At 42.2% G+C, this 14,433-nt stretch overlaps 1 protein-coding gene across 10 annotated transcripts in view; it reads right to left on the reverse strand.

Annotated features, from left to right (window-relative positions):
- MAPKAP1 (MAPK associated protein 1) overlaps positions 1-14,433 on the reverse strand; it is a 237,572-nt gene that overhangs the window by 52,014 nt on the left and 171,125 nt on the right. For 8 of the 10 annotated variants that reach the window (XM_036855298.1, XM_036855294.1, XM_036855299.1 and 5 more), the window contains one exon: positions 8,671-8,778. The exons of the other annotated variants lie outside the window; for them this stretch is intronic. In XM_036855298.1, coding sequence (XP_036711193.1) covers positions 8,671-8,778 — 108 coding nt within the window. The remainder of the gene's footprint in view (positions 1-8,670; positions 8,779-14,433) is intronic. 10 annotated transcript variants of the gene reach the window in all.

Consider the following 14,433-nt stretch of genomic DNA (forward strand, 5'->3'; position numbering starts at 1 on the left):
CCAAGTCTAGAACTCAACTGGAAGTTCGAGGGCCTTTGCTACGTCCTTACCTCATATGTACACTCTCTGTAGCAATGATGGCCCTGTTGACCATTCCTCCCAAGTCCGCAAACAGTCACCCAGCACCAATTGTGTGCCAGAGCTGTGCCAGTGCTTCAGGAACACAGGAGGATGGCAGCAAGTGTTTGCATTTGGCTGGTGCAAAGAGTCTGTGAAGGGGAATAGTGGAAAATAAAATGGTGTGGGGTGGAGGGGGAGAAGTCTTCAAAGATAGGCACTGTCCATCTCAGGACTTGGCATACAGTAAGATACTGCTGTGCAAACAGCTGAATGAAGAATAAACAAACTACCTTCTGCCCCATTCTATCTTGCAGCCTTATTGCCACTCCACATAGAACAATGCCTGTTTCAGCTAAACTGGATTTTGTTCAGGTTATACCATCTGGCCAGAATGTCTTTTCCACTCTTTAAAATTAATACACTTCAAGGTCTAGTCCAAATGGAATCTTTCCTGATCCCTTTCCTGAAACCCTGTCTCCCTTTGTTGAAGGCTCTCATGATAAGTCTCTTACACGATAAGCATCTGTACTCCCCTTCTGGACAATGGGCTCCTTGGGGGCAAGAACATTCCATCCTACAGAGCACACAGTAGATGTTCAATAAATGCTGTTGGCGGCCTGAATGAGGTTGATGCCACACAGGTTAGCCATAACAGTACCTGAGTTTGTACACCATCCCTTGTATTTACCTTGGTTATTAGAACCTAACACACCATTCCTAGTTTTCCATTCAGATGCCCTACCAGACAGGGATCCTGCCTCAACAACAACTCTAAGAGCAATTAACATTTACTGAATGCTTACTATATATGCCAGACATTATGCTCAGCACTTTAAATATATTATCTCATTTAAATTTCTCACTGCTCTTTTAAGTTGGATAATATTATCTTCTTTCTACAAGTGAGAAAAATAAGGCTCAGAATGTTGTCCTGCTAGTATAGCCATACAACTAATACAAGCTGGAGTTAGGAAAGGAACACAGGTCTAATTCCAAAATTGTGCCCTTAACCACCACATAACCCCTTGGGTAAAATGCTCCTTGGATGGGCTGGGAATGTACAAATCCATGGGCCATAGCAGTATCTAAGGAGAACACAATCATACTTGCCTTTGCCAGAACAAACAATCAGGGATAAAACCTAACTCTCTCTACTCCTTCTGTAAGACTCAAAGCTAGATGTGTGAGTGAGTCAGGGAGGAAAAACTCTCCTTTAGCTTTCTACATCCATCACATTTTTTTTTTCCAAAGGCCGTTTAAGTCCCCAAAGACTCATAAGCCCAAAACTTCTCTTCTATTAAACACTTCCCTTTGGCTACTAGTCATTTTTGCTGGTCTCTAAAAAATAATCCATAGGTGATATACTATAACATACACACGCGCACTTGCTTGCCCCTCTGCGGTAATCTCTTCAAAGCCGTCAGGGTCGTACTGTAGGATACACCCTTCACTGAATTTGCCATGCTACAACCAGGGTAGGTATCCTTGCTGTCAGTGCCTAATTGATTAAACTCTTGGAGTCAGAGCCTTTCCACAGGGAGATTTCAGACCCTCAATAAATCAGGATAATCTTGTTTTATGAGGTGATCAGAAAGAAACGATTTCTGGTTTGTAGAATTTCTGAAGAGAGCGGATCATGGAAGTGGGAAGGTGGGAAGGTGGGGGTGGGGGAGGTGTCGGCTCTGCATTCAAGCTCCTGCCTGTCCCCCAGTCTCATCTTCCAGCACTCTCCCCCTTGCTCATTTCATTCCACTCCATTCATTCATTCCCAAATATACCTAGCTCTTTCTCAAGACCTTTGGACAAGTAGTCCCTTGGCCTGGAACATTCCTCTTACTCATGAGCGGAATAACTCCTTTTTATTCTTCCTCAAGGAAGCTTTCTCCTCCCATTCTCACCAGCTCCAGGCCCCTGCTATATACTCTTTTATACCCTTCACAGCGCTCATCACAGCTGTGAGCTCCATGATGCAGGGGCTGTGTATCCTCTCTACTGCCCCAGCACAGCGACTGGCCCAGAGGAGGGGCCGTCAATATTTGGGGGATGAATGAACAACTATGTGTCTAGGGTGAAGCCTGTACAGGATGAAGCATGACCATTCAAGGGTCTGAACCACTGGCTCATTACAGGTTTGCCTGGAAGTTAGGTTGATGTCAGAATTCCCATCACTTCCTTTTCCTCCATTGTGTCTTTGCCCCTGTTCAAAACACAGGGAAAGTAATGGAGTCTTCTTAAGAGCCTGGGCATTTTGGACAATTTACATGACAAAATATCTAAGAACTGCAACATTTTATCAACACCGAGGCACCTCTCTCTCTGACTCCAGAGTCAGAGAATGAGGGCACACATGCTGGAAGAACCCCGCTTCCCATTAGGGGAGTCACTGCAGAAATGTCACCCGATGCATTACCAAACCATTAGTCAGGGGCTACAGGGCGGATTCTAGGGCCAGGAGCCTACCAGAGGGATGCAAATCCCTGTGCCCCCACTTAGAGCCCATACAGGGTTTGTGGCTCGTCAAACATGTTTCCTTACTGCTCTAATGTACCAGTGTATCGCTTAATGAAAGTTCTTAATTGTAATTCAATTAATTACATACACAGAGTCCCCAATTACATTTTCCAATCAGACATTGGCTGTGGTACAGGTCTAAATGCACTTAACCAATTTTAATATATTAAGACCAATTTCCCTTGAATACTAATTACTATCTAATGATAAAATGAAAAGGGGGGAACTTTCAAGAAAGGGGGAGAGTGAAAAATGCAATTCATGTGGAATTTCTCAGCCCACATAGCACAACGCACTCACTACTGAAGAAGTACGTGTGGACAGGGCACAAATTTGCTTCCAGTTCAGATCAGCACTGTTTTTTGCCCTAGGTATCACCTACCCTTGGTGCAGGCTGTTGCCCAAAGGGACCTGCGGGAAGTCTAAGCGTCTAGAGGGAAAAGGCCAACACACACAAGCGCAGACTAGCCGTGGTGTCTGCGCACAGGCACTCGCTTTGTGTCTTGGGCACACAAAGCCTGGGAATGGCCAGCTCTTGCATGGGGCATTGCACTTTACCACATGCATTTAAGGCACACAATCTCAACTTAATCCTCATAACAGCCGTACAGGGTAGGGATTCCTTCCTACAGGGTAGCCCTACAGATGGGGAAATGAAGCTCAGAGAAGGACTTGCCTAAGGTCACGCTGTGGCTTCAAACATCCTGCCTTTCCCCTACGACACACTGCCAACCAGCCCGCATCAAACAGACAGCAAGAGGCGGAGACACATAGGTATTCTGGCATCGGGGATAATGTTTCTGTTCCATTTAAATTCTGTTAGCATGCAGCAAGCAGGGAGCTATTATCCAATATCTACTTGAAAAAACTCTCACCCATACAGAAAATTCCTTATAGTGAACACGTTTCCGCCCACCAGAGCCAGACACGTAACTGGCTTTCAGCAGTAATTCAACCTAAAATATGTACCATGAACACCACAAGTCATTTCCATTTGTAAACAGAGTTTATTTGCAGGATCACATTTTTTTTGCTTTTGAAGACTGCTGTTGTGGTACAATAAAAGAGGCTTAAAGCCCTGGTACTTAAGTCACATGACAGAAATTGGAGAGATTAGTAATTTGTAAGTGAAGAAGGCAAACCCTCCAGAAGCCAAGTAGAACCACTAGGGAGTCTCCAGGGTTGGCAAAAAGAGCACACGCGGGAGGAGGGATTGGCCCACTAAGAATAAGCACCACGAAGAGGAGATGGAAACACACCAGGAGGAGCAGTCCTTCACTGTCTACAGTTGCTTTTTTATTTAGTAAATGGGAGAGGGGTGGGGTGGGGGGAGGGGGGAATCCCAAGTACCACCACGAAGAAACCCTTATACCTGAAGATGCTCACCCAAAGCCCAAGTTCCTTTTAAACGGTATCACACACTTGCCCCTCGGTGCCCTAGTGAGCAGCCTGGTGATGCCAGGGACTCAGGAGGCTCTCTCCCTCCCAGGGAATGAACCACACCTGGCCACAGGCACTGGGATGTAGGGGGAGCTCAGACCCAGTCCCTGCCCTTGGTGGATGCGGGTGGGGGTCACAGTCCAGTGTGGGGGTGGGCGAATCCATTCAGCGGAATCAGTGATCAGAGAGGGGTAAGGAGAGGGACTCTACCAGAGCCCAGGGAATGGCGGCCAGGTGGTCTGGGGAGGCTTCTAGGAGGAGTGGCCTCTTCTCCTGGGTCTTCAAGGAGAAACTAAAGGAGGTGAAAGAGGCCACAAACTGAGACCCAGAGATACGCTCCCCTACCACAGTCCAGCCGTCTGGGTGACTGCCCACCTCGAGTTGAAGCTCTTCCTTAGTACAGCCTTAAATTAAGGAAACTTCATGAAGGTACTGAAATAATGGAAGGTCTCCTTGAAAAGGAAAGGAGATCAAAGGAGATTAAACTGATGTTTAAAGAACTGAATCCCCTTTCTATAGCAACTTCTATTTAGGAAACAAAATAATTAGATTCAGCTCTTTCACTAGACTTAATGGACAGAAGACACATTCTTCTAGGCCCCCTGATTATTATTCATGGAATGATGAGCAAATCACCGCCTTAAAGGCTCAGTTTCTTCTTCTATAAAATAAAGATGATGGCCACTCTAGCCTAATTAACAACAGCACCTCTATCTCATTTAATCCTCACAACAACCTTGTGAAATAGATTCAACCACTTCCATTTACACAGGAAACTAAGGCTCAGAGAGGTGACATGATTTGTCCGATGTCAGAGCTGCAGTGTCCACCCAAGGTCTGCCTCATCTAAAGACTGTGCTTTAAGCACTATGCTGAACTACTATGTGGGCACACTTGTGACTGATAAAACAGGGAAGACACAGCGTCTGACACTTTGTGGCACTCCATAAAGCCGGTTCATTTTCAGGTCTATTTTAGCTCTGATGATGGGAAATTCCCAAGTTTCTCTCTGAAAGTTATGGAAACGATAGGTTGGTTCACGCTGCATCTTTCTTCTAAGGCTCTGGATGGGCTACCCACATATGATCAGTGGGTAAAGGAAAAGGTCACTGGCAACATTTGGCAGAAAACGAAATTGAGGTTCAATTTGGTGCCAGGATTTATATAGACACTTGGACAAGAATGGAAGTCTTCTAATGTTACATCCTCTCCATAATGTACTCAGGCTTCCTTCTGGTCTGATTCCAGCTTCTAGCAGACAGTTGGCTGAAGGATGTAGGAGATTATCAGACTAGAGTCCAAACTGGAAAGCCCAAGGACTTTGGCTTGTCGTTTTCTTACTTAGGCCAAGATCCAAGCACAAATGCTACCTCTCAGTCCCTAGGCAGAAACTCTTACCATATTAGCTTCATTCACAAGCTTCTCTCTCATAGTGTACAAAGACAACTGTCATCACCCTTCTTAGGACTGAAAATTTAGGTTGTTTTATCAACAATCTCAGGGTGGGCTTCAGGGTCAGATAGCTGACTTAGAATTCTGGTCCTATCCCTTACTGACTAGCTAACTCTGGGCAAATCACGACCTCTCTCCACAATTAGAATAGTATCTTGTAAGGTGCTTGTGAAAATTACAAGAGAGAGCAAAATGTCTAGCGTGATCCCTTACAATAGAAGGCCGGAATAATTAAAAAAACATCCTTTGATGCGGTTGGTATAAAAAGCCATGCCCTGTCCCCCTGTGGAAAAAAAACAGAAGGGTTTATATCTACTCTTATGGCAGTCTTCTCGATCAAATGCTTTTACTTATAGGTACACCTCTTCTGGGACACCAAAGCACATTTGCTGGAAAGTACCCTGCCTCTAAGTTCTCTGGTCCTGTGCCACAGACTTATACATCTGCTCTGGCCCCCACTCTCCTTTCCCCTCCATTCTGCATCACTCCCTTCCCCACCACACACCTCCCTGAGGGCCCTGACAGTTCTATGACTCCAGACCTCCACATCCATGCCTCAGCTGCTCTGTGAGCTACAGAATGCTGCTCTTCTGTTATTTATTACTTACAGTTAATATTTATTGAGTGTTTATTATGTGCCAGGCACTCTTCTAAGAGCCTTATGAATCCTCCTATCAGCCTTACGAAGGCAAATTAACTACCTAAGAGAGGTTAAGTAAATTGTCCAAGGTCACACAGCCAGTAAGTGGCAGGGCCAAAATGTGAACTGAGGCGGTCTGGCTTGATTGCATATTCTCTTAAACACTGCATAATAGATGCTCATAATTTAGTTCACTTCTAAAATGGCTTTAAGGATAGCAAGCCTGTGCTGATCAAATATAGCAACAGAAGTGAAAAAAATTCTGTTTTTGAAATATTTTTCTTTGCCTCAATCTAACTTCTTAATAAGTAGCTACTGGGGAACAATATGGGTTCTTGATTGAAATTTCTATTTAAAAAAATTTAAAAAATCTTTTCTATAAAAAGAATAAATTGTTTTTATAATTTACTTCCACTTTACAAAGACTAGTTACAATAGTCTATTGATTCCAAACCATGGACTGCCTGGCACACTTTGTAAATGCTGGTACGGTCTTCTTTCACTAACAAAGTGATTTTGACTCAAAGGCAAGCACTGAAAGTATCTTGCAAATCCTTTAAGATGGGGATGCTGAGGCTGACACAGGTCATACAACTTAATTAAGACTCTGCTCGTACTTAGAAGTGGAGTGACAACAAGAGCTCAGATTTCAAATCTTTATCCACCAATCCTCATAGCTTCTCTTTCCTAGTATAAGAACCTTATATTAAAAGAAAAAAAAAAAAAAAGAAACCCAAACAAACCCAAAACACATCTAATTTGGAATCACAGTATATTGTGAAATACTATGCAGCAGTTAAAAAAGAAAGAGGTAAATCTATATACAGAATAACATATGGATTGATGTAGAATATGGAGTACTCTCTATGTGACATACTGTTACAATGATAAAAGAAAAATGTAGAACACTGATGACAGTTTGCTACCATTTTGTTTTTAAAAGGAGGGAAGGGCTTCCCTGGTGGCGCAGTGGTTAAGAATCCGCCTGCCGATGCAGGGGACAAGGGTTCAAGCCCTAGTCCGGGAAGTTCCCACAAGCCGTGGAGCAATGAAGCCTGTGCGCCACAACTACTGAGCCTGCACTCTAGAGCCCGCGAGCCACAACTATGGAAGACTGCGTGCCTAGAGCCCATGTTCTGCAACAAGAGAAGCCAACACAATGAGAAGCCCACGCACTGCAACGAAGAGTAGCCCCCGCTCGCTGCAACTACAGAAAGCACGCACGCAGCAAGAAGACCCAACGCAGCCAAAAATAAATAAATAAAATAAATTAATTAATTAAAAAAAAATAAGAGGGAAATACGTGTGTTTATATATATGTCTTTGTGTGGGTATATTCATGTACATATACAGAATATCCTTGCATATGCTTAGATGATCCCTGGAAAGACACCAAAATCACTGGGAACAACTGTTGTCTCCGGGAGAGGAATTAGGGGAGAGAAGAGAGGCTAAAAGATTTCACTTTAGATGCTTTGTTATCTGAAATTTTTTTGCATGTGTGTTATATATCCAAAATATATACCAAGATCCTAAAAAATAACATTTTATCTTATTCATATAACATGGAGTCAACATGAAACATTTTGAAACAGAATCCACTACAGAGTTCCTATACGTAGGACAAGGCCCGTAGTGGGTGATGAGTGAATATTTGCTGAATTAATGAATGCCAACCTGCCAACCTCAAAGACTTGACAATCTAGTGCGAGAGATAGACATCAAACAATCATTGGGAAAAATAAATAATTATAAACAGAAATACATGCAATGAAAAAAAAGTAGTATGCTCTATGATGGAATATAACAGGGGACCCAAATGAGGAACGGGTCAGGTTTAGGCAATGAGGGGACAGGGAGATCACAGGTGGCCTCTATCGAGGTGACATTTAAACTGAGAAGAAGGATAAAAAAGTTAACCAGAGTAGGGGAAAGTGTTCCACACAGAAGAAACTGCCTGCGTAAAAGCCCGGAAGCAGGAATGATGGAGAGTTGGCTGTACTGATCACAGTTTTCACATGTCACTCGCCCCTTAAGTCAATGGGAGTGTAGAGGAGAGGAATGGCTAAAATTCATAAGTCTGAAACTCTAAAGAGTGAATGAAAGAAATTAACTGAACTTTTAAAGAAGCTTTCTACATAGCACTAGGAACCACTACATTGCCTCCGGCCCAGAGTATGAAAATGGCCAGAATTTTCTAAAACCTGATGACTGAACAGTGATACTGACAGGGCCAGTTGCTTTATATACAATATAGCCTTTGCCACAGAAAAGGCCTCATATTTCTAAACTGTTTCCAGGACTGTTCCTAACTTAGGATGATACAGTTTAATGGATAAATATTAATCACAGAGGGCTGAACAGGATGCAGACTGTTTCCCAAAAAGCATGAAATCAATCATTTCACTCTGGGATACAATTCTGGCATGAAGGCTGAGGTCTGCCTTGGAAAACAAAGTCACCTCAAATCAGCCTAGGGAGGCCAGACCAGTGAGTATTCCCAAACACAGGACTTTTAAGCATGTTGCAACGGACAAAGCAGGCACGGAGCGAGGAGGCCAACGTACTGTTCTCGCGGACCAGACAGAACTCCCAGGCGCTCTGGCTTTCCAAAGTGCTCTCCAGGTCCACAGCGACATTGGGCTCGCTCTGCTTCTCCAGGCGGTACTGAGGGCCTGGAAGATCAAAGGGGCAGGAGGAGGGGAGGCAGTCTGAAACAGTGAATTTAACATTGGAAAAACACCACACCCCAGTGAAAAGCTGATAAAGCATTAGGAAAACACTGAAGTCTGTTTGGGGTCTCGCGATCCAAGAGGGAAGAGTTTGATTTTTTTTTCCACACGGCTTCACACATTTGTCTGTTCTATTACCAGGTCTATTTTTGCTCAGTTCTCCCCAAAACAGGATGAGAGATAGAAAGCTTTTGAGTCAGACTGACTTGGAATCACAATGTGGCTACGATGGTTTCCCAGTTATGAGCAGGTACCCTACCCTCTCTGAATCTCTGTTTCCTAATATGTAATGTGGGAATACTTACACTCTGAAGGATTATTGTGAAGATTAGAGATGCTACAGGAAAAATGCTTACGTAGTAATGTACCTGCCTCATAGGAGGCAGTACTACAAAATTATTTATTAATAATTATTATATGATAATGAATGATTAATTATAAGCAAGAATAAGGTATGTTTAGAACTCGAATATAATGACAGTCCAAAAATGTAAAAAAAAAAATTTTAAACGTAGATGGGGTTAAAAAATAAATTCCAGGTTTTGGGGTTATGGTGACAGAAGGACAAGTGGCTGCTGATTCGTGTTTTTGTTGAAATATTTATGAAAACACAAGAGGCAGAGCTTCAATAATACTGAAAACCAGGAATATCAGTTACCCTGCATCACAAAGGGATTCTGGCAGATCTTAAAACACTGGGGCATTTTATACATTTATTCATGTATTTCTTTGTAAAGCCAAATGACAATCTTGTTCTTCTCAGATAACACCTAACGGGTCCAATGATCGTATTCAAAAGACTGCTCCTGTTGTTAATGGTTACTGAAAGATTAGAGGTGTAAGAAACTGTCGTATTATTTTGACTATGAAAGGTGTGTTTGGTCAGACAGCAGAGGTGGGAGAGATCTGAGGAAGCATCAGAGGCCTTGCAGGGCTCCCAGGTGGAACACGTATTTTTAGATGTGTTCCTCAGCTGTCCTCAACTTGTTGATTATTTACATAATCAGTCCTTTTTACACTACTTACAGGTTTTAAACCTTCACTAAATTAACAATGCTCAAGACACATACAACTATTTAAGGAAATACATGCTCAGAAGTCTACACAATTCTTATAAACTCTAATACACTGTATTCAGGTCAAGAAGGTATTGTAGTTCAACATTATACATAGTTCAGTTTTAATTTCGAAAATATTAAGCAAATAAAGTTATGGAACTACAGATAATTCTTATTCTCCACTACCCATCACCTGTCGGTGCCAGCATTTGTCAGTTACCAAGCATGCTCGCTGCTCATCACTGGATGCTTTCATATTCACTGGTGGAGGTAATCACCGAAAAGTCATGCCCAGCTGAACTTTAAGAAAACAAGCTGGTGAGAGATTCCTATGATCTCTCTCCCCACAGCTCTGCCCACCCCCCGCTCCCTAACACCCACCTTTCACAGCTGTGGGCAGCCCATTAGAGAGAAGAGAGCCACCCCTGAACCCAGAGAGCTGCTTTGTAAAACACTGGCCTGTTAATCTCCAACTGTCCCACCCCTAGATCTCCCAGCAACATAGTGTATACGCACTGATATCCACTCCTATGACTTTACAGTGAAATCTGGGTACAAAGTTTACCTACAATAATTCATTTTTTTATGATAGTCAAAATTTGGGAATAACCCAGATCTAACAACAGGGAAACTGGTTAAACAAAATATTGTGAAATACCATGGAGATATTAAAAGTGATGTTGCAAAAGTATTGGATTTTATTGAACACGTTTATAATATGCTACTTTATGAAAATAGCAAATTATAACACAATATGTGTAAGATGATTGTAATTATGAAAAATATATGTAAAGTCATGGCAGGGGGTGGGGTACATACTGGAAGGTTATTTCCAGAATGTGAATAGTAGTCACACTGGATAGTGGGATAATGAATGTTTTTATTTTTCCTTAGTGTTTTCCTGTATTTTTCAAATTTCCTATAATTACTTAAATAAAGGCTACTTTTATAATTTTTTTTTCCCTTTAGCCGTGCCGCGGCTTGTGGGATCTTAGTTTCCTTACCAGGGATCAAACCAGGGTCCACGGCAGTGAAAGCCTGCGTCGTAACTACTGGACCGCCAGGGAACCCTCTCTCTCTCTTTTTTTTCACTTTTATAATTTTTAAAACATCGTATATACTTATAAGTCCTCCAATTTCTTACTATGCCATTTTTCTGAGGATACTGTAATTACCACACCCTGTGGCATCTCCAATGGGTCTTTCATTTGCAATAGTTTAATCAAAACTAGACATCATCTGTTTATGTAGATCAATACTTTCATCTTAAGTTACCCTCTAACCTCTCTAGGCACAGTATATATAGGGTTTTGGGCGTCTAGAGCTGTTCGCCTACCTGACAACTGGATGGTAAGCAAGCCACCCCTTTCCTGATTCAGGGAGCCAAGGCCTGGCCACATCAAGGTGTATTTCAGGCTGGTCTCCTTTGTACACTTTTTCCTTTTGGTCTCTGCAGCTGTCTGTGAGACGTGGACGAGGGAAACCAGAGGAGGCAGGGAGTACTAGGAAGGGCCCCTTATCCCTAAACACAAGTCCCCGCATCACTCTCTAAGCCACAAATGCCACCATTCCATATTCACTTTCTTATTTCTTGGGTTTTGTAGATATTTCTTTTCTTTTCTTTTTTTGGGGGGGGGGACTATAATATTATTTATTTACTTATTTTAATTTTATTTTATATTGAGTATAGTTGATTTACATGTTGTGTTAGTTTCAGGTGTACAGCAAAGTGATTCAGTTATACATGTGTCTATTCTTTTTCAGATTCTTTTCCCATATACGTTATTACAGAGTACTGAGTAGAGTTCCCTGTGCTATACAGTAGATCCTTGTTGATTATCTATTTTATATATGGCAGTGTGTATATGTCAATGTAGATATTTCTACTAAAATAGTTTGTTTCCCAAAAGTAACTTTAGGACTTTCTCCTTGAAGCCTAGTATTATTGGGCTTCATTATATTCATTATATTATGATGACTCTCAATTACTGCATGACCATTATATGCAAGCTTGCTGCATATGTTACCTTACTGAATCCTCACAGCAACTCTTAAAGGCAGATATTATTATCCTCATCTGACAGATTGGGACCCTGAAGGTTGGCAGGGTGAAGTAACTAGCCTAAGATCACACAGGTAGGAAGCAGGAGGGGGAAATGAAACCCAAGGGTCTTTGGCCCTAAAGCCTATGTATTTTGAAGGTTTCTTCCTTTTACAAACTGTAAATTACAGACTAATTATAAAAAGCCATAGTTTGTACCATAAGTATATATATTTTTTGTAGATTCATGGATTCATTTGGGTTCTCAATTACTTAACTTGTGGTTTCTATACATTCATTTCTATGATAAATGATCTGAAATAATTTATTTTAATGAAATCCACACATGCTAAATATCCCATGCTATGGCTGTATCCTGGTTCCTTATGAAGACAGGATTCCCTTATCTTTCCATCCATCCAGGAAGACTCTCTCCCCATCTTGCAGAATATTCCTAGGTATGCCCAGTTTTTTAAGTAACTAACATGTTGAACATCATCGTCCACTCTCGGTACTCCATGGTCTTCTATAAAAGCTAAGGAACAACTTGGAAACCCACTTCTGAACTTAGCAAAGGACGGATGGGTCTTAACTTTGGGGAAGGCAGGGCAGTTAAGCTGTAGATGAGACTCGAGATCTAGACCCAAACAGAAAACTGCCTATTGCAAATCTCAATTTCTCTCCTAATTCTTGCCCAAACACTGGATAAGATATTTCACAGAGAAAGACTATTTTGCACGTTTTCCCCTGAAAAGCCCAGATTGATAACTTTAGGTCACACCGTGTAATGAGAGGCAGGGTATATATTAGAAGCAATACAGCCTGATGATTAAGGGCATGCACTTGGGGCCAAATCGCCTCAGTCTAGTCCTGGCTGAGAAACTTAGCTGTATGACTTTGGGCCAACTTACTTAACCTCTCTGTTTCATCTATAAAATGGGGCTAATAATAGCACCTAGTTTATAGGCCTGTCTGAGGATTCAATAAGTTAATAGTTGTAAAGCAATCAGAACATTAATAGGGTTATTTAAGTGTCAGCCGCCATCATCATCATCATCAGCCATATCATCAGACTTTTATAAGAGATCATAACAGGGCTTCCCTGGTGGCGCAGTGGTTGAGAATCTGCCTGCCAATGCAGGGGACACGGGTTCGAGCCCTGGTCTGGGAAGATCCCACATGCCGCGGTGCAACTGGGCCCGTGAGCCACAATTACTGAGCCTGCGCGTCTGGAGCCTGTGCTCCGCAACAAGAGAGGCCGCGATAGTGAGAGGCCGCGATAGTGAGAGGCCTGCGCACCGCGATGAAGAGTGGTCCCCACTTGCTGCAACTAGAGAAAGCCCTCGCACAGAAACGAAGACCCAACACAGCTAAAAAAATAAATAAATAAATAAATTAATTAATTAATAAATAAATTAAAAAAAAAAAAAGAGATCATAACAGAACAGAACAGGGCCTACTATGTGCCAGGTACTACGTTAGGCCTTTTATAAAGATCGTCTCATTTACTCTTCGTCATCTTAGGATGTAAAGAGTATGAATCCCATTTTACAGAGGAAGAAACCGTGACTAACAGAGGCTAAATAACTTGCTCAATGTCTCACAGGAAGTGGTGGAGCTAGGATTCATACCTAGGACTGCCCAGGCCTACAGTCTACATATTACATACCGCAGTGGCTCACTCATAAGTTCTTAATATACGTCTGTTGACGATAATCAAGACTATGACAACCCAGACCTACTATATATCAGACAATAGTTTCTAGCAAATGCTAATTTAATTTTCAGGCAGCTGACACAGGAGGAGAGAAAAAGCAGCAGTCAAAAGCCATTTTATAGAGACAAGCTGTGAGATCAGTTTCTATTAACATACTTTTGCCAAAGAAATGATTATATAAAAATATAAGCGGCTCTTTCACACCAAATAGGACACAGTTCTCAAGGCAACATCCTCCCTTTGGAAAGAGTTTTTAAAATGTCACAGCTGCACATGGAGCTACACACCCTCTCCTTCACAGCAGAGGAGAACACAAAAGGAAGATTCTGGGAAGCAGTTACTCTGCAGCGACGAGAAAACCTGCTTGGGCATTCCGATGATGTATTTATTGCAGTAAAACCACATCACCGAATGGTCTAGGAACAAAATACTGCTCTGGGCACTTTGGGAGGGTTCCAAGTTATAATACCCAGGCAGGATTTTTATGGGATTTTGTAAACCCGAGGCAAACACCTTAACACATAAGTTTCAAAGAAAATCTGTAGTATCTGTTGGATGGTGGATACATGCTCAGTTCAGCTTCCTCGATCTCTTTTCTTTAATCCTTGACTGAAACACTTTTATGTTTCATTTGGCATGCCATTCCTTAACAGCTGAGAGTTGAAATCTAACGGGAAGGAAGGGCAAAAGCCTGAAGAGAGAGAAGCCATATGCCCCTATGGCCCCTATCACTCTGCATCTTATTTCTAAAGGCCCATGGGAGAAACCTCCTCCAGACCTCC

Source organism: Balaenoptera musculus, chromosome 6, assembly GCF_009873245.2.
Source record: "Balaenoptera musculus isolate JJ_BM4_2016_0621 chromosome 6, mBalMus1.pri.v3, whole genome shotgun sequence".
Taxonomy (NCBI): Eukaryota; Metazoa; Chordata; class Mammalia; order Artiodactyla; family Balaenopteridae; genus Balaenoptera; species Balaenoptera musculus.